General features: G+C 49.2%; 1 protein-coding gene across 2 annotated transcripts in view; it reads left to right on the top strand.

Moving 5' to 3' along the window:
- LOC138274931 (uncharacterized) overlaps positions 1 to 27780 on the top strand; it is a 779592-nt gene that overhangs the window by 315715 nt on the left and 436097 nt on the right. For both annotated transcript variants that reach the window (XM_069219061.1, XM_069219055.1), the window contains one exon: positions 25876 to 25923. In XM_069219061.1, the coding sequence (XP_069075162.1) occupies positions 25876 to 25923 (48 nt within the window). The remainder of the gene's footprint in view (positions 1 to 25875; positions 25924 to 27780) is intronic.

Here is a 27780-nt window from a genome sequence, read left to right as displayed (position 1 = left end):
CACAGCTTCCTGAGTGGTTCTCCTGCGGTGTGGGAACCTTTTTTGTAGTGCTGCTTGTTCCTCTTCTGCAACTTTTGTGTCTCCGTCCTATTGGACTCCTGTGGGTGCTGCCTGGGCTTCTGTGGGCTCCCTATGTTTTTGAGGGCCCCCTCTGACTCTCCCTCCTGGGTAGAATCCACCTGAGCCTTCCCGGTCCCCAGCAGCTTCACTTTCCGCTTACTTCGAGTTTTGCGTGTGCCAAGGCTTGTTGGCAGAATCCGAAGACGCAAGCCCAACTGCAAACCCCCTTCCAGCATGGGACATCCCCTTCATTCTCCAGGAACACGACTTCGTCTTCTTGGGTGCAGTGCTGACTCTTCTTCTTCACCGTCGACTCACCCCTTTCACCTTCAGTCTGGTGGGGAGGGATATCCTGCCTTTTCTGGATTCTGCTGTGCATCCTGGACTTCGTTCCCTTCTTCCACAGGTCCTCTTGTCCAGGAATCCCATGTTGGTGTCTTGCAGTCTGTTCTGGGTTTTGCATTCTTCTTCTTTTCTTCTAAGTGGGTATTCTGGAGAATTCACAGTGATTTACTCCTGCTTTCCTAGTTGCTGGGATAGGTTGTGGTACTTACCTTTGGGCTTTCCTAGTACTCCCAGCTCCCCTCTACACACTCCACTTACCTACGTGGGGGACTGACTTTTGCATTCCATTTTTTTAGTATCTGGTTTGTGCTCCCCGAGGGCTATTTCAGTGTATTGTGATTTTTACTATTTGCACTGTTTGCTAACGGGTTTTATGCCTATTTCTGCACATTAGTGTATATCATTTGTGTATTGCTTACCCCCTGAGGAAGTATAGCCTCTATGGCAGTGGTTCCCAACCTTTTGACTTCTGTGGACCCCCATTTTATCAATACTGGAGCCCGGGGACCCCCACTGAATCATTATTGGAACACGGGGACCCCCGAGGAGTCATACTGATAGCTGGGACCTAATATTATTAAATGTTTTAAGCAGCCGCGGACCCCCTGAGGAGGCTTCGCGGACCCCCAGGGGTCCCCGGCCCACAGGTTGGGAACCACTGCTCTATGGTATTTTTGGTATTTGTGTCACTAAAATAAAGTACCTTTATTTTTGTAACACTGAGGTGGTCATTACAACCCTGTTGGTCGGTGTTGAAGCGGCAGTAAGACCGCCAACAGGCCGGCGGTAAAAAATTTGGAATTACGACCGAGGCGGAAACCGCCAACAAAGACAGCCACTTTAACACTCCAACCGCCACGGCGGTACAAACAAACAGCTTGGCGGTCACTGCCAACAGACAGGCGGGAGACAATGTACCGCCCACACTATTATGACAGGCCAATCCGCCACCTTTTCCGGGGCGGATTCACAGCGGATAAAAACACGGCAGAAACAGGAATCCCGAAGGGAAAACGTTCACCTCTACACACTCCACGAGGAACGAGGACGCCATGGAACCAGAGCGTCACATTTTTCCAGCCCTCATCTTCTTGCTCCTCTACCAGGAGCACGAACGCCGGCGGCGAAGACCACAGTCAGTACTGCACATACGACACAGGGGAGGGGGGAGGGAAAAAACAAGGACACACACACGCAACACCCCCACCCCCATCCTCACCCACTACAACACACACACTAATGCATATCAATACATCACAGTTACACCCCCTAAACCCCCCGGAAGAATGCAAAGACAATAGAAAATGAGTGTAACTATTGTAATATTTTAAAAGCAAGTAGGCAGAGATATATACATACACCATGTACATAATATATAGCAAGCATAGTAGTCCAGGTAGTGCTCTAAGAAAGTCCGTGGAACACTGGGACCACACGGTATGGGCGAGGCCCACACAAGATCCCCGACCATGACGGAGAGAACACTGCAGGGGCATCAGACAACAACTCAACAGGCACCTCAAGGAGAGGGAAAGGGGGGAACCTCAGCCACTTGAGTGAATGACGCCAAATCCACGAGGGGGCCACATGCCCACTGTTCAATCCTGGGGAGTGCAAAGCCACAGTCTCACAAGTCTCTACAGTGGGTGGGTTGCCCACTGTTCAATCCTGGGGAGTGCAAAGCCACAGTCTCACAAGTCTCTACAGTGGGTGGTTTGCCCACTGTTCAATCCTGGGGAGTGCAAAGCCACAGTCTCTCAAGTCTCTACAGTGGGTGGTTTGCCCACTGTACAATCCTGGGGAGTGCAAAGCCACAGTCTCACAAGTCTCTACAGTGGGTGGTTTGCCCACTGTTCAATCCTGTGGAGTGCAAAGCCACAGTCTCTCAAGTCTCTACAGTGGGTGGTTTGCCTACTGTACAATCCTGGGGAGTGCAAAGCCACAGTCTCTCAAGTCTCTACAGTGGGTGGCTTGCCCACTGTTCAATCATGGGGAGTGCAAAGCCACAGTCTCACAAGTGGATAACAGTCTCCACTGATTCTGGAGGGGGCATGGTGCCCAGAGTGCTTCATCCTGCCAAGGACTGAGGTAGTGGGTGTATCTCTCCACTGGTTCTGGAGGGGGCATGGTGCCCAGAGCGCTTCATCCTGCCAAGGACGGAGGGAGTGGATGCCTTTCTCCACTGGTTCAGGAGGGGCTTTGTGCCCAGAGTGCTTCATCCTGCTTAGTACTGAGGTACTGGATGTATCTCTCCACTGGTTATGGAGGGGGCATGGTGCCCAGAGTGCTTCATCCTGCCAAGGACAGAGGGAGTGGATGCCTTTCTCCACTGGTTCTGGAGGGGGCTTTGTACCCAGAGTGCTTCATCCTGCTAAGGTCTGTGGTAGTGGATGTATCTCTCCACTGGTTCTGGAGGGGGCTTTGTGCCCAGAGTGCTTCATCCTGCTAAGGACTGAGATAGTGGATATATCTCTCCACTGGTTCTGGAGGGGGCTTTGTGCCCAGAGTGCTTCATCCTGCTAAGGTCTGAGGTAGTGGATGTATCTCTCCACTGGTTCTGGAGGGGGCTTTGTGCCCAGAGTGCTTCATCCTGCCAAAGACAGAGCGAGTGGATGCCTTTCTCCACTGGTTCTGGAGGGGGCTTTGTGCCCAGAGTGTTTCATCCTACTAAGGACTGAGGTAGTGGATGTATCTCTCCACTGGTTCTGGAGCGGGCATGATGCCCAAAGTGCATAATTCACCCCGTGACGAACTCAGTTGCGTCAGTGCCCTTGCAACTTGTGGGCCAGCGGTGCTTGAGATGGCGGTGCCCTGTTCAGCGGTGCTTGAGATGGCAGTGCCCTGTGCAGCGGTGCTTGAGATGGCGGTGCCCTATTCAGCGGTGCTTGAGGCGGCGGTGCCCTGTTCAGTGGTGCTTGAGATGGCGGTGCCCTGTTCAACGGTGCTTGAGATGGCGGTGCCCTGTGCAGCGGTGCTTGAGATGGCGGTGCCCTGTTCAGAGGTGCTTGAGATGGCGGTGCCCTGTTCAGCGGTGCTTGAGGAGGCGGTGCCCTGTTCAGCCGTGCTTGAGATGGCGGTGCTCTGTTCAGCCGTGCTTGAGATGGTGGTGCCCTGTTCAGCGGTGCTTGAGATGGCGGTCTCCATTGCAGGGTCTCAGCTGCTGGCGGGTCTTCCTGGAACAACAGGGCTTTTGCTGGCGGTCCTTCATGGCCCAGCGGGGCTTTTGCTGGCGGTCCTTCATGGCCCAGTGGGGCTAGTGCTGGCGGTGGCCTCCTGGGCAGCTGGGCTGGTGCTGGCGGTGGCCTCCTGGGCAGCTGGGATGGTGCTGGCCGTGGCCTCCTGGGCATCAGGGATGATGGAGGTCTTCTCCGCTATGCTGCTCTTCCCAGACTTGGCAGGATTCTTGTGGCCCTTCCCCACCTTGGAAGGTGTCACAGCTGACTCCACACTCCCACCTGTACCCCTGGGAGCGGCTTTGGTTGCTGGAGTCTTCCCCCTCTCCTGCCGGGCACTGGCCAACTTCTGATGCTTCACAGGTAGGGGACTGTCTGTGCTGTGGCTCCGTGCCACACTGGCTGCCCTGGTGGCCGGTGCACTCCACATTCCGGTGACTACAGGCACCACTTGTCCCGGAGATGTTGTGGCTGAGGTGCTAGTTCGGGACCTATGAGATGGACGGGGTGGGGGAGGTGTGGGAAAGAGGTCAAGGGTGGACAGGAAACGTTTTTTGGACACACTGGGACGGGTAGCTGTAGGGGGTTTGGGAGTGGAGGAAGAGGTGGTGGTTGTAGGAGGTGTACGTTTGGTGACTTTGGGTGAAGGTGCATGCGCTGGATGGCTGTTGGGTAGGTGTGTGCCTGCGTTTGTGTATCTTGGGAAGGGGCGTCACAGACACACTGGGAGAGGACACAGGGGACGTGTGAATGGTAGTGGGGGTGGTGACTGCACGTGAACAGGGTGTGGTGGTGGGTGTGCTGGAGAGGGACGTAGTGGCTGTAGATGTAGTGCATGCAGGTGTGAGTGTAGACGAGACTGGGAGGGAGGAGGGAGACGAGGAGGAGGGGGACACAGTGGAGGCAGTGGATGTTGCTGTGTCTGCATGTGTGTGATGCTTGCGTGAATGCCTGTGGGATTTGTGGTGCTTATGTTTGCCTGAGCTACCCTTGGGTGTTGACGTGTGTGCATGTTGGTCTGTAGTTGTTCTTGGGATAGACTGAGGTACAGGGGATTGGGTCGGGGTGGAGGAAGTTGGAGGGGGGAGGCTAGAGACGGGGACAATGGCTGCCATCAGTGCTGGGGCCAGAGTCTGAAAAGCTCACTGAAGGGCCACCTGACCAGAATGAATGCCCTCCAGGAATGCAGTTGTTTGTTGCAACTGCCTCTCTACACCCTGGATGGCATTCAAAATGGTAGACTGCCCAACAGTGAGGGACCTGAGGCGGTCAATGGGCTCCTCACTGAGGGCAGCAGGGGTGACTGGGGCAGGGCCTGAGGTGCCTGGGGTGAAGGTGATGCCCACCCTCCTGGGTGAGCGGGCATGGGGCAAAGGCTGAGGGGCTGCTGGGAGGGCGGTGCTGGTAGGGGGGTGGCGGCTGTACCTGTAGATGCGATGTTGCTGCCACCACAAGGGCGCTCCCATCAGAGGACGAGTCCGTGTTGCTGGTCTCAGCTCCTGTCCCCGCCGTGGAGCTCCCCTCGCCCTCCGTCCCACTGGTGAATTCAGACTCCGTAGTGTCGCCCTCCAGGGCCATGTGGGATGCAGCTCCCTCGTGCTCCGGTGCCACTGCTCCTCCGCCTGATGATGCTAATGCATACAAGAACAGGGAGACCACAAAAAGGGGGGGAGACAGAAGAGAGACATGTTGAGTGCATGCATTACCGCTACTGTTGGCGGACATGACAGACACAGAAGCCCCCTGCACTATGCCGCGCTCTTGGGCTCTACTGTTCAATTCCTGGGAAATGGCCTAAAACGGCTATGGACGACATCTGCACACATAGATGACACAGGGGCATGACTAGGTGTACTTGGCACTTTACAGAGGTGGGCTGGGGTGCCACATGGCCTGCTTTAAGGAGGGGCCTTGCCTACGGAACTTGCTCTGGCCTAGGAAAACCCACAGCCCACCTCCCCCACCCAGACACCTCCACTGCGTGCAAAGTCAGCAGAATGAGATTGTACTCACACCCTTGTGGCTGCTGTGATGCCCTCAAGCGACCATCCAACTCCAGGTAGGCCACCGCCAGGATCTGGAACATCAGGGGGTCATGGTGTGATGGGCACCCCTCCCACGTTGGGAGGCCATCCCCAGCTAAGCCTCCGCCGTCTTTTTGCTCCAGCGGCGAATGTTCTCCCATCTTTTACGGCAGTGGGTTCTCCGTCTGTGGTAGACCCCCAGGGTCCGGACGTCCTTGGCGATGGCACGCCAAATATCTTTTTTCTGGTGGGTGCTGACCTACATGAAATGTACAGGGGAAAAAGAGAAGTTATTACCAACTGCACTGTCAAAGTGATTGGCCCCCATCCCTACCCTTGCCATGTGGCACATGCAGTCACGGTCTTTCATGCACACAGCACTCTCCCCCCTTCCTTCTTACATCCCGCCCTCTCCACACAGGCATAGCCAATACAACATGCTCCCTGTGTACATACCTGTTTGTCTGGAGGACCGTAGAGTAGCGTGTACTGGGGGAGGACCCCATCCACGAGCTTCTCCAACTCCTCCAATGTGAAGGCAGGGGCCCTTTCCCCAGACACTCGAGCCATTGTCTATTCCAGACCGAGGTCACAGCAGCACTTGCAGTGTAGGTCGTCTCCTGTCAAAGGTCAGGTATCGAGTGATTGAACAGATAGAAAATGGCGGTCACGTCCGCGGCGGTGCGTACCGTCACTGCCGGCGTACATCGTCATTGCCTCCTGGGACCCATAGGGTCCAATGTTAACCAATGCAGCATTGCACAGCGGTCTTCGACCGCCTACCAGCGCAGTTACCTCACATCCCATTATCCCACTTTACAGGTCAGGCAGGCGCCATTTCAGGGGCCCACATGGCATCATTTCCAACTGCGTCACACATACCTAGGCCTAGACTCAACACACATACAGCCCACCTTTTGTGTATGATTGGTGTTCTGGGTAAACTGTTGGTACGTACCTCGGAGTTGTTTGACTCTGTGCTCGCTGTTGTCCTTCATAGGCACCGTCCGCTGGGACATGTGAGGAGATGGTGGCATCCTCTGGTGTACCGACCGTTGGTGGAACTGTCGACAATGGAAGAGCGACATGTCATAATCACATACAGGCTTGACCGTACCACAATCCAGGAACTGTGTACCCAGTTGGAGCCAGACCTGCTTTCAGCAATCCGCCATCCCACAGGAATCCCCCTTCAAGTGCATGTGCTGTCAGTGCTCCATTTCCTTGAAAGTGGGTCATTTAAAAAAACAGTGGCCATAGCATCAGGGATGTCACAGCCTATGTTTTCCAACGTATTGTCCTGAGTGTTGTCTGCCCTTCTGAAACACATGCGGAGCTACATCGTTTTCCCTCGGGTGGAGGATTTGCCTACAGTGAAAGGTGATTTCTATGCCCTGGGACATATCCCCAACATCATAGGTGCCATTGATGGGACCCATGTGGCTTTGGTCCCCCCCCCACAGGAGTGAACAGGTGTACAGAAACCAAAAGAGTTATCATTTTATGAATGTACAGATGGTATGTTTGGCAGACCAGTACATCTCCCATGTGAATGCCAAGTTCCCTGGCTCAGTGTATGACGCCTACATCCTGCAGAATAGCAGCATCCCTTATGTGATGGGTCAACTCCAGAGGCACCGTGTTTGGCTATTAGGTGAGCACCTGGAGGCAAGTCAGTGGGAATGGTTGTCTGGGTCTGGGGTTACCCTACAGGTTTGTGTGTGTCTAATACTTGTCCCTCGCCATTTGCAGGTGACTCTGGTTACCCCAACCTGTCATGGCTACTGACCCCAGTGTGGAATCCCAGGACAAGGGCAGAGGAACGCTACAATGAGGCCCATGGGCGAACTAGGAGGGTGATCGAGCGGACCTTCGGCCTCCTGAAGGCCAGGTTCTGGTGCCTCCATATGACAGGTGGATCCCTATTCTACTCACCAAAGAAGGTGTGCCAGATCATCGTGGCCTGCTGTATGCTTCATAACTTGGCATTGCGATGACAGGTGCCTTTTCTGCAGGAGGATGGTCCAGATGGCGGTGTTGTTGCAGCTGTGGAGCCTGTGGATAGTGAAGACGAGGAAGCAGAGGAAGAAGACATGAACAACAGGGACTCAGTGATCCAGCAATATTTCCAGTGAGACACAGGTAAGAGTACAGACCTGCCTACTACATGTACTTAAACACTACTACCTCTCTACTGTCTGTCGTTTTCACCCAGTGTATGGTCACTGAGTTGTCACTTTCCCTTACGATGTGGGTCCCACTGTGTGACATCTGCTTTGATTCCTCATGGACTAGAGCTGTGTGGCATAGGTATGTTGACATTACAATTGAAAGAGCATTTTGTCACTGTAATTGCTAATACACTATTTCAAAATCACAGACAGACTCCAGATTGCTTTGTGTTTTAAGTGTGTTTATTTAAGTGCTCAATATTGGAGGTGGTAGTGAAATGGTGAGGGGTGATGGCGGAGGAATGTCCATGGCAGAGTCCAGTCTATTAGTCTCACAGGTGCATTGCCCAAATGGGCATAGGAAGTGGAGCTGGGGCAGTTTAAGGATGGACAGGGTGACAAAGTGAGACAGTAGGATGACAATCAGGGTGGTCTCATTTCCTGGCGGGGGTCTTGGCATCGTGCTCTGTCTTTGTCCTGGATCTCAGGGACCGTTTGCGGGGTGGTTCTCCATCTGCAGGGGGTGGGGTGCTGGTGTGGTGGTCCTGTGGCGGAGCGTCCTGGCCACTAGTGCCGGCGGAGGTGGTGGGCAGTTCATCGTCCATGCTCGTGTCAGGGGCCCCTTGTAGTGCCACAGTGTCTCTCCTGGTGTTGAGTAGTTCCTTCAGCACCCCTACGATGGTGCCCAGGGTGGAGCTGATGGTTCTGAGTTCCTCCCTGAAGCCCATATACTGTTCCTCCTGCAGGCGCTGGGTCTCCTGAAACTTGGCCAGTACTGTTGCCATCGTCTCCTGGGAGTGGTGGTAGGCTCCCATGATGGAGGAGAGGGGCCTCGTGGAGAGTGGGTTCCCTTGGCCTGTCCGCCCCCCTGACGCACAGCAGCCCTCCCAGTTCCCCTGTGTTCCTGGGCCTCCGTCCCCTGGACTGTGTGCCCACTACCACTGCCCCCAGGTCCCTGTTGTTGTAGGGGTGGTGGGTTATCCTGGGTTCCCTGTAGTGGTGAACACACTGCTGATTGACGTGTCCTGGGGACGGAGGTATGGGCCCGCTGGGTGGGTACTGTGCTGGTGTTTCCAGAGGGGGGAAGGTCTGTGATGGCCTGTGCCAGTGTGAGGGGAACCGACTGTCCCGACGTCCCCAATGGGCCGGGCTGGTCATCTAGATCCAGTTGTACAGAGGTGCTGTCATCTCTGTGGGCCTCTTCTGTTGGTGGTGTGGACATGTGTGGACCCTCCTGTCCGGTGACGTTGGGTAGGGGTCCTGCAGGGGTATATAAGGATGGTTATTACATCTGTATGTGTCATGGTGTGCAATGGGTGGGTGACCGTGTACCCCAGTGCTTGCATTCCTGTGTGGGACCTTGTGTGATGATGGTTTAGGGGGTTGTATGGGTATGTGCAGTGGGCATGCTTTAGTGATGGGTGTCCATGCTTTGTTGTTGCATGCAGGGCTTGGTGTTGGGATGGGTGGTTTGTGATGTTGGGACATATGTGAGGAGTTGGGGTGCTGGTGGTGAGGGTGGGGGTATGTGATAGCATGCATGTAGGGTGGGGGTGTAATAATTAAGATTTGTCTTACCAGAGTCCATTCCTCCACCTACTCCTGCGAGGCCCTCAGGATGCAGAATCACCAAGACCTGCTCCTCCCATGTTGTTAGTTGTGGGGGAGGAAGTGGGGGTCCGCCGCCAGTCTGCTGAACCACCTGGCGGTGTCTTGAGACCACGGAACGCACCTTCCCCCGTAGGTTGTTCCACCTCTTCCTGATGTCCTCCCGATTTCTTGGGTGCTATCCCACTGCGTTGACCCTGTCCACTATTCTTCGCCATAGCTCCATCTTCCTTGCAATTGAGGTGTGCTGCACCTGTGCTCCGAATAGCTGTGGCTCTACCCGGACGATTTCCTCCACCATGACCCTGAGCTCCTCCTCCGAGAACCTGGGGTGTCTTTGCTGTGCTATGGGGTGGTGTAGGTGATGATTGGGGTGGATTGTGTGGTGATAAGTGTGCTGATATGTAGTGGTGTGTTGTGTGAGGTGCGTGGATGTTGTGTGGGTGATGGTGTTGAGTGCCTGTGGATGCTGTTGTTCTTGCTGGTGGTGTCTCTCTCTGGCCTTCTTTCTGAATTTTTAGTCGTGGGGGTTTGTAGGTGATGTGGGTGTGTGTTTTATATTGTAATGGATGTGTGGGAGTGGTGTGTGTATGTATATCAGGTGTGTGTATTTCGAATTGTCCAATGTGGCTGTGTTTTGTAAAAGTGTGTGTATTTTGAGCGCGGCGGTGTGTACCGCCAATGGAATACCGCGGCTGAAAGACCGCTGCGTGGATTCGTGTGTTGTGATAGTGTGGGTGTATTTCTGTTGGCGTGATGGTGGAGGTTTTGTTTTCGCCAGTTTATCACTGACCTTTGGTGTGGTGGACTTGTGTGGGTGTCTGAATTTTGGCGAATTCCGAAATGTGGGTCATAATAGCTGTGGCGGAAATCCGTGGCCGCGGCGGTGTGTTGGCGGTCTTCTGCACAGCGGTAAGCGGCTTTTACCGCCAATGTTGTAATGACTGCCTGAGTGTTTTCTTTCATGTGTGTAAGGATTGTGTGACTACAGTGGTATTTCATGTCTCCTAGTTAAGCCTTGGCTGCTCATCCACAGCTACCTCTAGAGAGCCTGGCTTCTCGGCACTCCCTACATTTCACTAATAAGGGATAACTGGACCTGGTATGAGGTGTAAGTACCATAGGTACCCACTACAAACCAGGCCAGCCTCCTACATAATCCTATATCAGACCAGTACTGAGGACAACCTCTTGCACCCTACATGTAGCTTCTCCAATAGGCACCTGAATACAAGCCCCCCTCGAGGGACCTTTGTATGAGCAGAAAAATGGGGTATGTCATAATAATCCAGCTGAGCAGGAGCACTCCCCTTTGCAGTAGTACTGTGTTTACGCCTTCTCGCCCCAGAAGTAGTCTTTATTCCTTCAACGTGAGGAGCAGGTTGGTTAATAAGGGGTGAGTCAGTGGCAGCCCCCAGGGGCTGGTCACTAGATAGTAATCTAGATTCTGGCAGAACAATACCAGAAGATCCTCCCCATGATTCGGACATTGTCCCACTAACACTCAGCCTCGGACACCTGCACCTACAAAACTGACCAGGTTCCCCCATTACTTTATCCAACAGTACCACACTCTTAACTTCCTCAAGTTACAGGTGAACAGCTACCATATCAGGATTGCTGCAAGATCTCAACAGGCTTCCTTGGACCCAGGATATATTGGCCGAGGCTTTATCTCCACCAGGCTTCCCAGGCCAAGCAGGAGAAGCATCATCATAGGTACTCCCAGCAAACTTCCCAGTACAAGCGATAGAAGCATTGTCATAGAAACCCCCATTCTCCACCAATGACCCAAACCGGTTAGAGCAGAAAATATTTAGAACCACCACAACCTCAGGGCTTAAGGGATGACAGGTGGCCAACACTTCCACAGCAGTACTTTCATTATCACACTGAGCACATCAGAACCATCACACTGATGAGCAGTCACTGCATGGGGTAATGCTTCATTTGCATGTTGAACTACTTTTTCTTGTCCAGCCTTGCTTAAGATGTTAGGTGGCCAAAGCCTTTTCTTAAACATGTCAGGGATGTTTTTTTTTTTTTGGGGGGGGGCACATTTTGCAGTGGTTATAGTTGTATCACTTCTCAAAATGGCCCCCACCTCCTCTTACAAGATGACAATACCTCTAGTGTATTGTTTTCCTTGCCGCTCAAGGAGCTGGCTTTGTTGTTTGAGCGTTCTTAGATTTCTTAGGTCCACATGTATATGAAGGAGCATTTGCAGCTTTGCGCTTGCCCATGGCCACTAGTATGGTACTGAAGAAATAACTGACAAAACTGTACAACCGTAACGAGGAATATATACTATTGCGCTTCTAAGCCATCCACTTACTTTTAGAATGATGTAAAAGGCTCCCAGCCCAGCCTCTTCTGGGCGATGATTGGCGGAGATGGGCTCGTCTTGGCCTGGGCACATGCCCGGGTGTGTCCTGCGCTCGTCCCGCCCTACGGAGAAGACTTTAAGTAGCACGTCACCAGGCTGAGAGGCGAGGTTCAGGAGCAGTGCAGGCAGGGGGATGTAGTCCCACACCAGCTATGAATCATGGCCCAAAGAGATTCCTCCACAATGTATGCACATTTAATAAAATAGGATTTATTAAATCAGCCTCTTCTTAGATAAAATGGCATTAACTGCAATAATTAGAATGATGAAACATACTAGAAGCAAAATGGTGACAAAGAAAGTGAAACACAGGACAAGTCCCACCATACTATCACTACGCACAATAATTGCAATTCCTGTCTAAGCTATGTTAGAGCACAGCAGAATAAGCCCTAATTCGCCTTTCCGAATCCCCCTTGGGAAGACATCATCCCCTAGACCTGAGTATGACACTAGCAAGGAAACCTGTTGTCTATAATGACACCATCCACATGTAGACCAGGGAACCAGTAGTTTCAGACAGAAGCTGTAATGGAGTCAGACAGCATGCGGTCATGGTCATTTGGCTTGAGCCTCCCTCTCACGTGTATGGGACAGGGAAGTGTTTTTATAATAAAACAGTTGATGTCTGAGAAAAGACGTGTGTTTCTGTGAATGTTAGAGACACAGGGGGTCATTCTGACCCCGGCGGTCTAAGACCGCCGGGGCCAGGGTCGGCGGGAGCACCGCCGACAGGCCGGCGGTGCCCCGCAGGGCATTCTGACCGCGGCGGTTCGGCCGCGGTCAGAAGAGGCAAACCGGCGGTCTCCCGCCGGTTTACCGCTGCCCTTAGAATCCCCCATGGCGGCACAGCTTGCTGCGCCGCCATGGGGGATTCTGACACCCCCTACCGCCATCCTGTTCCTGGCGGTTCGCCCGCCAGGAACAGGATGGCGGTAGGGGGTGCCGCGGGGCCAATGACATGGGCACGGCAGGGGCCCCCGTAAGAGGGCCCCGAAAAGTATTTAAGTGTCTGCTAAGCAGACACTGAAATACGCGACGGGTGCAACTGCACCCGTCGCACCCCTGCAACTACGCCGGCTCAATTCTGAGCCGGCGTCCTCGTTGCAGGGGCATTTCCTCTGGGCCGGCGGGCGCTCTTTTGGAGAGCGCCCGCCGGCCCAGAGGAAATGTCTGAATGGCCGCTGCGGTCTTTTGACCACGGTGCGGTCATTCAGCGGCGGTACCCTGGCGGACGGCCTCCGCCGTCCGCCAGAGTCAGAATGAGGCCCACAGTGTACCACTTGTGCCGACAATCCTATCTCGCTGCAGCCTTGAGGAAAGCACATAGTGAATAGAATATAGTGTAAGAAATGTAATGCTTTCCTAGGCGACTGACAGCTAGATAAAGAAAATAAAACATCACCCCAAATGTGGCAGATTCTAAAATAATAAAATGAAGTAGAATAAAATGTTACTAGGCTGAAGGGCACAAGCAGCAGGCCTAGTTGCTAAAATAATGTGCCCAGAGACATCAGTAAAGTGGCCATACAGCAGTATTCCACTCTATGTCACTCCACTCTATTGCACTTGATTCCATCTCACTCTATTGTATGGCACTCCCTATGCGCAACTCCACTGTACACTATTCCACTTTATGCCACTACACTCTACAGTACTCCACTGTAATCCTCTCCGCTCTGCGCCACTCCATTGTATACTATTTCACTTAATGCCACTGTACGCTGCTCTACTCTAAGCCATTCAACTTCACGCAACCCTACTCTAAACCTCTACACTATGCAGTACTTCACTCTACGCTATTCCACTCTATGCCTCTCCAGTCTGCGCCACTCCACTCCACAGTATTCCACTATACCACACACCACTCTTGTCACTCAACTCTACTGTACAACATGCTACTCGACTCCACATCACTTCAGGCCATGCCATCAACTGTATGCCAGTCTGTTCTACTCTACGACATGCCACTTCACTCTAGGCTGCTCCACTCTGCTCAACAGTATGCCAAAATATGACACTTTACTCGACTGCGCTAATCCACACCACTCTACTGCACTCTACGCCACTCTATTTTACCATATGCCCCTCAACTCTGAGACACTGTACTCCACTCTACATTACACTCTATACTCCACTCTACACTGCACCACTAGACTCTACTCAACTGCATGACACTTCACCCCACTCTACGCCACTGTACACCACTCCACTGTGTGACATTCCAGTGTACGACACATGACTCCACTCTGTAACATGCCACTCTACTCTATAACCTACCACTCCCCTCTAGGCTATTCCACTACACCCCATCCCACTGTTCAACACTTCACTATACACCACTCCACAGTATGCCACACCAGTCTGTGTTATTCCACTGCACACTACTCCACTGCAAGCCACTCCACACTACACCGGTCCACTCTTCGCCATTCAACTTTAACCACTTCACTGTATGGTAATCCACTGTATGTCACTCCACTCTACGCTAATCTACTGTAGGCCTGCCCCTGTACGCCACTCCAATGTGCGCCACTCCACTCTATACCACTCCACTGTGTGTCACTTCATTTACGTCACTCCGCTCTACGCAATTCCGCTCTACAACACTCTAGTGTATGCCTCTTTGTTGTACGCCACTTCCACTCTAAGGTTTGCCGCTATACTCCATTCGACTGTATGCCACTCCATGCCACTCCACTCTAAGCTATTCCACTGTTCGCCATTCCACTCTACACCACTTCACTCAACACTATTCCTCCCTACCTCACTATGCTATATGTCACTCCACTCTAAGGTATTCTACTTTGCCCCACTCCACTCTATGCCATTCCATTCTATGCCCCTCCACGCAATTGCAATTTACACCACTCCAGTCCACGCTTTCCACTCTACGACATTCCACTCTGCGCTATTCCATCCAACACTATTCTCTTCTGTGCCACTCCACTGTGCGCTACTCTGTCACAGGGCACTCATCGCTTACAACTCAGGCCAACTGGAAATGCAGAGTGGTCTCGATCCCTGTAGGTTCTGTCTAAATCAAGGTAAGGGCAGCCCTTTCTGGTAGCCACGGTGCTGCTAACAATGGGACGTCAAAAGGCAGTCCATGCCCTCCAGAAGGAATCCCAGAGGGAAAAACCTCTATGGCTTGAACTCCCTGGAAAAGAGAATAAGCACAAAAAGGTAAGTCTTCCAATAAAAAGAAATCAAATACTAGAAGAAACTGGAACAGGTGAAGAAAAAGGCTGGAGGAAAAACAACCAGAGTGTGATCACCACCAAAGGAATTGTTGCAGCGCAAGGAGAGCAAGAATCCCACTCCTTATATACCTTAAAACAGGAAGTGACAGACAGGAAAAAAATAAACGCCATGTTGGATTGGGCAGGACCATAGGATAACATAGATGAATACACCATTTTAGAAAAGGATCCTAATGCATGCAGGGAAAGAGGTAGAAGAAAGGAATGCTGAGAGAAAGAAGAACATGGCTCCTATTTGTCAAAATAAAGGAAAGAAGAAAAGGAGAAAGAAGACAAAGAAAAGAACGAGTAACACCAGGTAAGTGAGGGAGTGGGGGGGTGCCACCTAATTTCGAAGGCACGTTGCGCCCTGAACTCGCCGAGACCCAATGCCCAATCTAGGGCCTTGCGTGAGATAATATCGGAAAAAAGGGTCGCGGCACGCCCTGCGGCTGAGAAAAGGAACCGTGTCCCGTGCTGATCTTTCCGCTCAGGCTGTGGTGGGCCGCGGCACGACATACTCTACTCTATGACACTCTATAACATTCCACTCTACGACACTCCAGTCAACATCTCTGTCCTCCACTGTACTCTATCACCCTCCACTTAATGACACTCCAGTCAGTGACACTCCACTCTATGATTTTAAAGATTGTTTTATTAAAAATAAAAAAACATTGACATTTGGTGAAAAGGACAATGGTTAAATGATAGAGTTAGGAAAACTTTATTCATTCCTTCTATACAAACCAAATTTAAACTACACAAACTTTCAAAATTCTAAAGTTATATTTATACCTTAACTTTGTCATTTACACACCACTTTGAAATTGCTATAACTCAGCACCTCTGTACACAGTGTTGGCAGCTCACTGGCCACACTACATTTATTTTCCTAGTCTCTTATTTTTTAACCTTATATCACAGAGCAACAGTAAGACCCTTACTTGCTGTGCTTCTTGACCTGTTGGAACAATGTAATGCTACTATTCCTCACTCCTGCATCAGTGAAATCTGTTGGATCTAGTCTTCTTAAAAAAATATAGACTGCCTGACCAGGTCCTTATATCATACCTGCCTCCAGATTCAATGATTGTAGCAGCAGCAAGGAAATCTCATACAGTGGGTCCTTCCTTTTCCATACCACCAGCTAAAGACAGATGCATGAGGAACAATGTGGACTGGATGAAGGACAACTGTCTCAAACTCAACACGGACATGATGAAAGTCCTAATCTTTAGGAAAAACACTTGGTGGCCCCTGTCCCAACAGACCATGCCGGCATCCTTGGCATCATCCTCAATAGCAAGCTATCCATGAGGAAACAAAATGACTCAGTCTCATCCACCTACTTCCACACCCCCTGCATGCTCTGAAAAATCTTTAGGTGGCTCCCAGCCAATACCACAGAAGGACTGTCACATTGGCAGAAATGCGCTGTACATATGAATCACTGCATGCCTCTTTAAGAGACTCCAGAAAATACAAAACTCAGTGATAAGACTCATACTTGACCTCCCCAAAATGGTCCCACATCACATCCCATCTCAAGAAACTACAATGGCTCCTGATTCAGATAAGATGCCAATTCAAGATGCTGACCTGCGTTTATAAGACCTTGCAAAACAAAGGTCTAGCATACATTAACCAATGCCTGACCATCCACAAACCAACCAGACACCTTCGATCTGCTTCCCTCTCCCTTATGGACACCTCACGGATCCGCCGAACCAATGGCAGAGGGCCTTCCTTCTCGCACCTCGCAACCAACGGATGGAAGAATATTCCCCTGCACCTCAGGACAGCACTGTCGCCCAGCAATTCAGGAAATAACCAAAGACCTGGATGTTCAAGTGATCAAACCACTTTGCAGCAGCCAACATCTCCAGCACCTTGAAACCCTCATGGGTGATTTGCTGCAATTTATAAATGTTGATTGATTGATTGAGAGTGAACTGATAGGTTAAATGGAGAAAAAGATGTGTGAAACATCAAAATCTACAATGAAAGTTGCCTGGGCTACCACCCTTGTGGGGAGATATATGTCGTTGTGGTATTTACTAAAAAGATGTACGGCAAAACTCCCCAAAGACAACAAGCAGGACTTTCAAGAGATTTTTAAAGAGGGCTGTCTGGTCTCAACCCGGATACTAACTGTAGCACCTGAAACACCAGATCTGGTATTACTTGACTACTGCCATGTATTTGTGCATTGAAGAAATCTTGGCTCAAACAAACTAGACTCATAGCAGAAGTACAATTTGAAATTCTGAGTTAGCCACTCTTTGGATATCGTGCAGGTGATGAAATGTCTTGAATGAAGACCAAAATAGACACATTGAAGGTTGCAGGTCTAGAAAAAAAGAAAAGAATATCATACAGTGGGAGATTTTTTCCTCAGAGGGTTCAAACCCTAACTGGCCTCATAACCAGCAACAAGAGAGACAACCCTATCATTCTCATAAATCCTCTAGATATAAAGGAAGCCAACAGCAACCTCAAAAAAACCTCTGGCAAAACAATGATTCACTATTTCCACCTTCTTTGTCAGTCACTCTGGTTGGGGGAAGAATTGTTAAGCATCTATGGCAGTGACGTTTCATAACAGCAGACAAATGAGTCTTGAATATAGTTCAGAATGGATACTGTCTTCATTTCAAGTCCCCTCCTCCTTCTGTTTCAACAGCCAAAACATTGCCATATCAGAAAGTTCTTCTGCAGAAAGAAGTCGACGGTCCTCTGCAGACAAAAGCTGTGGAGGAGGTTCTTTATTACCAAAGAGGTTTTAATATTTATTCCTGATAATTTCTGGTTCAAAAAGAGGACCAAAAGAAGGATTCTGACTTATTCTCGATAATCAAGTACTAAATAAGTACATAAAGAAAGAAAAATTCAGGATGCTAACATTACTCCAGACCTATCCAAACTACATCAAGAAGACTGGATCTGTGTAATAGATCTTCTAGATGCCTGCTTTCTTACTCCGACAATATCAAAACATTGAAAGTTTCTTTGATGCATGGTAGGCTCCAAACATTCCTATGCAAAGTCCTTCCTTTCACACCAAAATCAGCTTCTCGAACATTTGCAAAATGTATGGCCATCATTGCAGCCCATCTAAGGAAGCAAAAAATCTTTGTCTATCCTTACCTAGACACTGGCTAATAAACAGCATATTATCAGTGGAGAGACTGAAACATTTTCATACCTGCCTCAACAGTTGGGTCTTCGAGTAAACCTCAGGAAATCTACAACTTACCCAGTGCAAAAAGTACAGTACCTTGGAGCACTACTTGATATACAGTCCACAAAAGTATCCTTCAGAAGGGAGGTTGTTATCAATGCATCTGAAGCGTCATAATCTCTTGCACACTCTTCATGCAATGGCACAACAGATTCAATTTCCACTGGGGTTGATGGCCTCATACATTTTTCTGATTACACATGCAAGACTTCACATGAGTCCTTTACAACAATTCCTAGAGAACCAGTGAAATCAATTCTCACATAACTCAGAAATGAAAATGATTGTCTCACAGTCTGCAATCCAATCTCTTCCACAGTGGGCAGAGCCAAAGAAGCTACTGAAAGGGATTTCATTACATAAGGATCTTCCAATTCAGACTCTAGTCACAGATGCATTTCTTCAAGAATGGGGGCTCACATGGGGCACTTACAAACCCAGGGATCATGGTGGCACAAAGAAAAGATCTACCTTAGCAATCTTCTCGAACTGAGAGCCGTTTATATGGCTTTGAAGTCTTTTCTCCCATCCAGAACAACAAACTTTCAGACAGCAATGTATTATCTGAACAAGCAGAGAGGAACACACTTGAGACCACTATTCCTCAAATCTCAAACCATAGGGAAATGGTTAATAACCAGGACTTTTGATTCTCTAGGTGTCCAGAACGTACAAGCAGAGTCCCTCATCTGATTAGTTCAAGAAAACCATCATTGGGTTCCAAACAATGAAGTCTTGCTAGACATTTTTAAAGGCTTTGGCTATATACATATATATTTGTAAGATGTAAATGACAGAAAATGACAAGATCATGCATCCATATTAACCACGGTGGAAAGGCAATGCCCTATTGATAGATCAGTCAGGGAAATTTCTTTACGCATTTCCTGTGATCATTCTCATACAGGCAATTGCTATCAAATTCCACAAGTCCAAACCAGAATGATAATGATAGCACCAGAATGTGCTATTCATTGGTAGTTCACAGACGCCCTTCACCTGTCAGAGTGACCACACAAGAGATTTCTGTGCAGATAGAATCGACTATACAAGTACGGACCTACTTAACCTGTCAGAGCGACCACATAAGTGATTTTGGTGCAGACAAGATCTCCTTTACAAGTACGGAGGTCAGGTTTAATATCCCAGCCTTCCATCACTTAACTTAACAGCCTGCCTCTTAAATTCCTCCAATATGGCCATCTAGGCCTTCCAGAAGACTGCATGAACTTTCTACAAAAGGCTAAATGAACTTCTACTAGAAAATTGTATGCCTTTAAGTGGAAGAGGGTCCATTATTGTGTCAAGTAAAAGTGATACCTACTTCTTCTGGCAAGGGTTGCCTTACAATTTTCTAATATTAAGGTGCACCTTGCAGCTATAAATGCCTTTAGAAAATCTCCATCACAACCCAACTTTCTTTAGAAAACCTGTAGTTAAAGATTTCTTAGAAGGAATTAAAATGTTTTAGCTCCTGTTAAGGTACCGTTCCCTCCTTGGAAACTTAACATTGTCCTGTCATAATAGGAGATCTCTTCCCTTTGAACCCATCAATAAAGCCTTTTTTACAACATCTTACATGGAAAGCAGCTTTCTTAGTCGCTATTGTTTTAGTGAAATGCAGGCATTATGTACTACTGAACCATACACAATATTCTGTATTAATAAAGGTAACGAGAATGCAACCCAGATTTCTTCCTAAGGTTGTTTGAGAATTTCATATCAACCAAACCATTTTGTTACCTACATTTTTTCCTACTCCATCAACTCCAGCAGAGACATCTCTACATTCTCTAGACATAAAAAGAGTTCTGAAATTCTGTTTAGACAAAACAAAAGATATACAGCAATCAGACCCTCTTTTTGTAAATTATGGTCCAGTAAGAATAGGCTTACCACGTACCATCATTGAAACAGTCCATTTCTAGATGGATAGTCATTTGTATAATGCGTTCATACCAACTAGCAAAGAAGACTCTGGTAGACCTAAAGTGCATTTCACACATGGAAAATCTGTTACAACAGCACTTCTTAGAAATATTCCCATTTCAAAAATCTGTAAAGCCACCACTTGGTTATCTATTCATTCTTTTACTACATATTATTGTCTATACTCAGATTCCAGAGCGGATAGTCCAATAGGGTAGACTTTTTCGGGTGATTGCTAAAACTGTTCTTTTTTTCTTGTCCACCTTATGAGATGGGCTTGGGCTTGCTTATGACTATTGATCAGGATCCCCTGGAAGAGAAGGAAAAGCTACTCTTATGTGTAATCCTGTTTCTCTTCCAGGGAAATTCTCACCAACCTCATAAGCAACCCTCTAACCTGCTCAAAAAAGAAGTAAGACATAAGAAATAAGACAGTTTTTAGCAATTCTTTACCCAGGAACCTCTAATTTTCGTAAAAAATTACCTGGTCTAATTGTCACCTGTGAGGCAAGATGGGATGCAGGGTGTATTGTGAGTTTCTTAAAAGCACAGTGCCAGTTTTCTCTACTATGCTTTGCTTTTCATTGCACCCTATAGACTAAAAGTGTCACACATTCATTTCCTGTGAAAAATGTTCTATGGTCACTTTGCTATCAGTGACAGAAATTTTACGTATTTGGCTTCTTGTTTAAAGTTAAAATTATATGAAATTTGGTCATTTTATCCTTGCTTTAGAGGCTGAAAACATGTATGTACTGTACTGTTGTACAAGATTGATATACATAAATGTATTGTTTGTAAAAATGCTTGTTGCAGAACAATTCAGTGCTTATGACTTTGATGAAGAGTCCCTTGAAAGAGAACTAGGATGACAGGTGAGTAACTTTTCCTTAATCCTAAATATGGGACTGTGTGGCCAAGATGGCAGGCGTGTAAGATACTCCTTTTGCCCCTCTGCCCACAACTGCAAATTACATTACAATAGCTAGGAGCACAGGGACCAAAGATGCAGAGAGTGGGGTGTGAACACCTCCACAACTCAGAACTAGGCCTTAAGACTCAAGGGACCAGCACTGCCAATTACTGGGAACAAAGTGGGTGCGGCCTAATCTCTGCTGCTCTCAAGATGATGGCCGCCAGAAGAGACACGGAGCACTAGGCCTGGGTTGCCCCACAGAAGTGAAGATAGTGGCTGGGGCTTCCCCAGGCCATGTAGACCAACCTCCGGGAAACCATTCAATCTGGTGAGGCACGCTGCCTCATCCTCAGCAAAGACAGAGCCTGCGGCGTGACTGGCTGCTTCTGACCTAGAATCCAGGGCCTGTGCAGACTTCGCTGCCACCTACAATGCTTGAGATGGGTTGTTTGAGCCACACCCAGCAGGGTAACAGACTGCTCTCTACGCAGATGTTAGACACATAGGAACACACATACGTTGTGGCAAGAGAGGATCGTGAAGCAGATAACAAGAACATATGGCAGTGAGACAGTGAGAGTAGCAGAACCCTCCCCTTTGGGAACATGGATCCATGAAGCCCACTCCTTATCATAGAAGGTCACTGCAGAAAGGATCCATGGGTGCAAACTTGGACTGGATAGCAGTGGCACACGCTATGACTGCGCTTTACCCAGTGGTGACGGCTGTGCCAAGGAGTGGTGACCACTTTATTGGGCCAATCCAGAGGTCCCTCAGCCCCAACAACGAAGACATAGGCCCTCATTCCCCGCCAAGCGGGAACCGCCAATTGGCCGCTCTGCGGTCAAAAGACCGCGGGGGCCATTCTGACTTCCCCACTGGGCCGGCGGGCGCCCGCCAAGGGAACTCCCGCCGGCCCAGCGGGAAAGGGCCTGCAACACAGAAGCCGGCTCGGAATGGAGCCGGCGGTGTTGCAGGTGTGCGACGGGTGCAGTTGCACCCGTCGCGCTTTTCACTGTCTGCTAAGCAGACAGTGAAAAGCATACTGGGGCCCTGTGAGGGGCCCCTGCACTGCCCATGCCAATGGCATGGGCAGTGCAGGGGCCCCCAGGGGCCCCAGGACACCCGTTCCCGCCATCCTGTTTCTGGCGGAGAAAACCGCCAGAAACAGGCTGGCAGGAAGGGGGTCGGAATCCCCATGGCGGCGCTGCTTGCAGCGCCGCCATGGAGGATTCGCCCAGCCGGGGCTAAGCCGGCGGGAAACCGCCAGACCCGGTTTTCCGACCGCGGCGGAATGGGCAATGAAGCACCGCCAGCCTGTTGGCGGTGCTTCAGTCGTTCGTGGCCCTGGCGGTCGAAGACCGCCAGGGTCAGAATGACCCCCATAGACTGCACCACTGTAATAGCATTAGCAGCTCAGAGTACCAAAAACGGCTATATCTAAGCGGAAGAAGGACTATAACTTAAAAGACATGTTCACACGCTCGACCAGCATGGGCCGAAAAGAGGGAAATACTACCCAAGGACACCCTCGCAAGGAGACAATGCTGCACCCCAGACCAGAGCTTTCACTGAGTCTCTATGGAAAAACGCCAAAATGTCAATCACAAGCTCTTGCAAGATCTCCACAAGATGAAACAAGACCTTTAGGTGGCTGGCGACAAGGAATCCACTCTTAAAGAGGGTAAAACCACAAGATGTGAAGAATTGGAACTCCTGCAGTAAGAAGTATTGCGCCCCCAAGATCAGCAGCCTGCCCTGCAGGCCCAAACAGAGGACCTGAAAAATCGATCCTGCAGGAATAACATTTGCATATGTGGGGCATTGACAGTCATGGAGGGAATGGATGCAGCGGTCTTGGTGTAGGCCCTCTCCTGGCACGTTCTGAGCCCTGACAGCAATGTTCAACTCAACAGAGTTCATAGACTGGACCTCCCGGGATGGACAGAGGTTCATTGGATAGTCTTGTGTGCGTTCATGACTTTCAGCTTGAACAAACTATTCTCTGGAAGGTCCAAGATACTCCACCTCTCTTGTTCTCACTCTTCCAAGACCTTTCCATGCTTTCCATGCTGACCTTGCAGAGGTGTGGAGCGTTTCAAATTATCATGAAGCACCTCAAAAACAAAGACATCACTTGAAGCTGGGGCCTTCCATTCTGCATCATCTTCCGCTGGGAGGATAAGCACCAAGCCGAAACATCAGTGGAAGCACACTGGCTCCTCAATTTGCCAGAGAGTACCCCTCGAGAACCATAAAAAAGATCTTGCAAGACAACAATGGCAGCAGGTCACAAGATCCCCTAAGGGTCTACGAACTGATCCAGACACCATGGCTCAGGAGAGGCAGGCAGTCCTAGGCAAACTCAAATTAACGATTGTCCGGCAAGATTCAGAGTGACGCTAGGATCTGGTCTTGTATCACATATGCCAGGTTGCACCACCAGCGTGTGACTCCCCCTTCCCTGTTCTAAAAGCATAAGGGGATTAGTAGGTAGGGACTTTCCTGACTGAAAATTGATGTTGCTTTGCCTGCCCTCTGTCTGGGGTTTGCCTTTTGCACTTTCCTTATGGGCTTCAACAGTGACTGGACCCTTTGCTTGTTTTCCTGTTCATGTTCTTGCTTGGGGTTCATTTAGGGGAAGTACTGATAACAGTTGAACAAGATAGTCCTTCCCCCTGCGAATATAGCCACGTCCCCTAACTTACACAACTGTCTGTGAGTGTTACCCATCTGGGAGGATCTTGTATCATTGGGCTGGGCCTCAATGATATCCACTGATACCCCCATGTAGCAACCATTAATGTTAAAATAACCAGCTTCAATGTGAGAAGCCACAGCTACCCTGTAAGGTATTATCTTTCTAAGGACTGCTTGATCCAGGAGACACACCTTGCAAAGGACTGGCAGGGGCTGAAATCCTGCCACTACCCACAGCAATACCTTTCGTCCAGCTCGATGAAATTGGAGGCGGTAGCTATTCTCTTCTCCTGAAGCTTCTGAGGGGTGGTACTTGTAAGGTTGCTGAGATAAAGGGGAAAGCATAGGCCTACCACATTCAGGTCGAGGGCCAACCACTCACTATTGTGACTAGCTATGCATAAATGAGAACCAGGAACAGTTCCTGCTATGCGTAGTGCTGGAGACTCTTGAGTCTCTGGAGCCAGCAGTTCTAGGGTCCTATCACAAAGAGGGTTGGTGTAGTAGTGGGAAGGGGAGCTTGAGGACCTGTGGAAATTACCCAGACGTTAGAGACTGCACCTACTGCTCTGCAGCCTATACAACGTACACACGCATCGACTATTTCTTGGATACACCTGCACTATGGGCTCAAGTCTGGGAGGTGTCCATTGAGCCCATCTCTCAATGAGACTATCCCCCACATGTTCTTTCTCTACTGGTACAGCCAGCCCACCAAGTATCAAGACCATGGAGGCTATGTGATGGCCTTATCCACAAACTGGAAAATGTCCTGGCAATCACCTACACTATCACAAATGTCATAACAGATAACGGCACCAGGGAGTTCTCAATAGCTACTGTATGGGGAACACTAAAGACTGTGGTTAGAGGAGAAGTGATTGCTATCTCTGCCGCCAATAACAAACTGCAAGAGAAAAAGAAGGTGGAGCTGAAAGGGCAAGTAAAGGAGCTTAAAGCCTTACCCAAATGCACTAGGGGGCATGGGCCCATAAGATAGAAGCAGTGTGTACCCAACCTAAACTGCTCGACGTACACAGGGTAGAATTTTCACTGATACACTTACACGATACATTTTATGTGGGGAGGGGCAAAGGTGGCTTATAAGCTGCACATCAACAGAAATAGTGACAGAATTAGCAAGGCAGCAGTCTTCAGATACGTCTTTAAAGATATTGCAGATCTTGAGCGGTATACCTCCATACTGCTCAAGATCTGCAAGACAACGATACCCTTACATACTTGCAGGGTGTCCAGGTGACTAAACTCACTCCACAATTAGCTGGGTGTCTTGTCAAACCCATTCGGATTGCTGAAGTCATTTCAGCCACATGATTCCTAAAACCCTTTAAATAACCTGAACATGACAGCTTTTCCTTTCTGTAGTACAGGAACTTTTGTTAAACTCTGGGCCTGGTCCTCACCAGGGTCATTTGCTCCTTTGCAGACCACCCCATGGTCTATGCTGAAGGCATTTGATAGGGTCCACTAGCCATATCTGGTTGCCACTCTGAAACAGTTGCAGCTTTAAAGAGAGGATCCGCAATGGGATAATAAGTGGCTACAGCTTCCCCAAGGCCACTGGGTGGGTGAAAGGAGTTACATGGAAACCCCTTACCCATATATGGAGGAACTCAGCAGGGATGGCAGCTGTCCCCGCTGTTATTGGCTCTCTATATGGGACCAATGGCGCAGTGAGTTAGAGAGGAACTGCTAATCACCGGAGTGTACTTCGGTGGAGACATCCACTTTATCATACTTGATGTGGATGAAGTGGTAGCAGTGCTGGATGACCCACCATTTTTGGCATATCCACATGGCTTACACCAGTCCCTGCTTCGTCTGCTTTTTCTAGGCTTATGATTTGTGGGGTCATTTGTTACTGTGTCTCATTTTCACTGCTGTGCATCAGCCGTTTACTTGTCTGGGGGGGCTGTGGGGGGAGCTTATTGCGTAAGACAGAGGAGCATTATGGTTTAGCTGGGGTTGGTGGAAACGCTAAGGAAATGTTTGCACATGCGGACATCATCTGGGCCTTACTAGGTTGATTGCTAAGTTTTGAATTTTTTCTTTTCAGATTCCAGCTCCAAAATTGCCCCTCGCGCACTCCTCAAAGCGAAAACCAGTAAGTACTGAGCACTTTTTAAAATCAAGGCTTCAGTCCTTACAGAGCACACAAGGTATTTCATCATGCTGAAAGATTCACTTGGTCATGCTTTACTAGATGATGTCAAATAATTAGAATTGTGGCCACCTTTCTATGTTGGCGGACTAGTAACGATAATACCGTAGTACCTTAAGGTTTAAGATATTATGGCTTGGAAAAAAATTACATCTGATATCCTCCCTTATATGGCATTACAAATGATTACATGGTACCCTCTTTTGTTGTGAAACTCCCAACTGCGATTGGTAGTGACAAATTGAAATGACAAGTTTTTTTCTGATCTGTAAATGAACAATTGTCACCTGGGACTCATTACAACTAAGTTCTATGCCCAAAGGTCTAGAAACTCTGGATCATTCAAAAGTCTTTTTTGGTATCCTGGATATAGTCAATAATCCAACAAGTACTAATAGCGGTTAATGCCACAATAACATCAACACCAAACACAGGCTAGATTATATTATCAAAGCAATGTTCATGTACATTTTTAACTCATAAAAATCCAAATTGATATCAGATATAGTGCGAGAAAGTGAATCAGACAGTGCAGGATTTTCAGGCCCCCACTTCTTTTAGGGTGTGCCCTAGAAAGAAACAATCACACACTGGCTGCCAGATGTTTCAACACCAAAAACCGGATGAATATCTTGCATGAAGACTCACTAATAAACGTACCTGCTTGAACACCGAGGAATACTGCCTTCAAGAGGAAGAGGGCTCGCTAACATCCACCTGTAAAATTAGCCTCTGAACTGTCCTTTGATCCTAAAAAAATGTAAATTGTCTCTAATGGTCTATTCACAAGTAGGAACGTTAGCTAGGTTGACACCAGCCAACTTCATCATCAGCTTAGTAGTAAGATGTTTCCCTGTCTGAAGGAAAAGTATATCCAAGCTTATTTTCATGTTGTATTGCCCAGGCAGGAAGTACAGAATGTTATCAGTCTCTCTGCTGACTGACGTGCTGAACACGTTCCTTGGTCAGGATTATGCTCTGTGCATCCCAGGTGTCTTTACTGAGCGTTTCTTTCGGCTCCCTTCTTAGGCATGGAGGTAACAATGTCCTGACTCACATTTCCATCAGCATCCCCTGGTCACAGGCTGCTAAATTACAAACCTCACACCTACTTCACTAGAATTCCCAAACACAAGTGGACCTATTTCTGCAGTTATCACGCAGCGCAGCAAGTCACCTGGATGTGCTGCGTGATAGGGAAATAGCTTAACAATATACAGCACATTCCTGTAATTTCCCTGCGCTGGCGCACAATACACTGCCCAGCGCAAGCGCCTGCACTCTTACACCATGATGCAAAGCTGCTGGTGTTGTAAGCAAGACTGTGGCCCTCATTATAACATTGGCGATATTGATTGCCTACTGCTGCAGCAGGGACCGCCAAAACACCGTCACCACGGCTACCTACCGTCCACCATATTATGACCGTAGCCGGAATTCTGCCAGAAGGCTGGCGGAATTCCGGCTGCGGTCATTGCAGTGGACGGCGGTAAGGTGGCGCTGCTGCCAGCATGATACGGCCTGGCGGTGTTCTGCTGGCAGCAGCGCCCCGTTCCGTCTCCTAACGGAGGACCCCCTCACAAAAGGTAAGTCAGGTGGGGGTGGGGGGTGGGGGTGTGTGTGGGGGGGTGGGTGTATGTTTGTGTGTGAGTGCATGCGGATGTGTGCTGTGTGGAATGCGTGTGTGCATGCATGGTTGTTAGTGTGCATGTATGTTGTGTTGTGTGAATGCATGGGTGTGTGTATGTATGTAAGTGTGTGGATGTGTGTGAGTGAATGTGTGTATGCATGCGTGGGTGA

Source organism: Pleurodeles waltl, chromosome 2_2 (genome assembly GCF_031143425.1).
Source record: "Pleurodeles waltl isolate 20211129_DDA chromosome 2_2, aPleWal1.hap1.20221129, whole genome shotgun sequence".
NCBI classification, from domain to species: domain Eukaryota; kingdom Metazoa; phylum Chordata; class Amphibia; order Caudata; family Salamandridae; genus Pleurodeles; species Pleurodeles waltl.
Note: the sequence above shows the minus strand (reverse complement) of the source record. Positions and strands in the feature narration are given on the sequence as shown.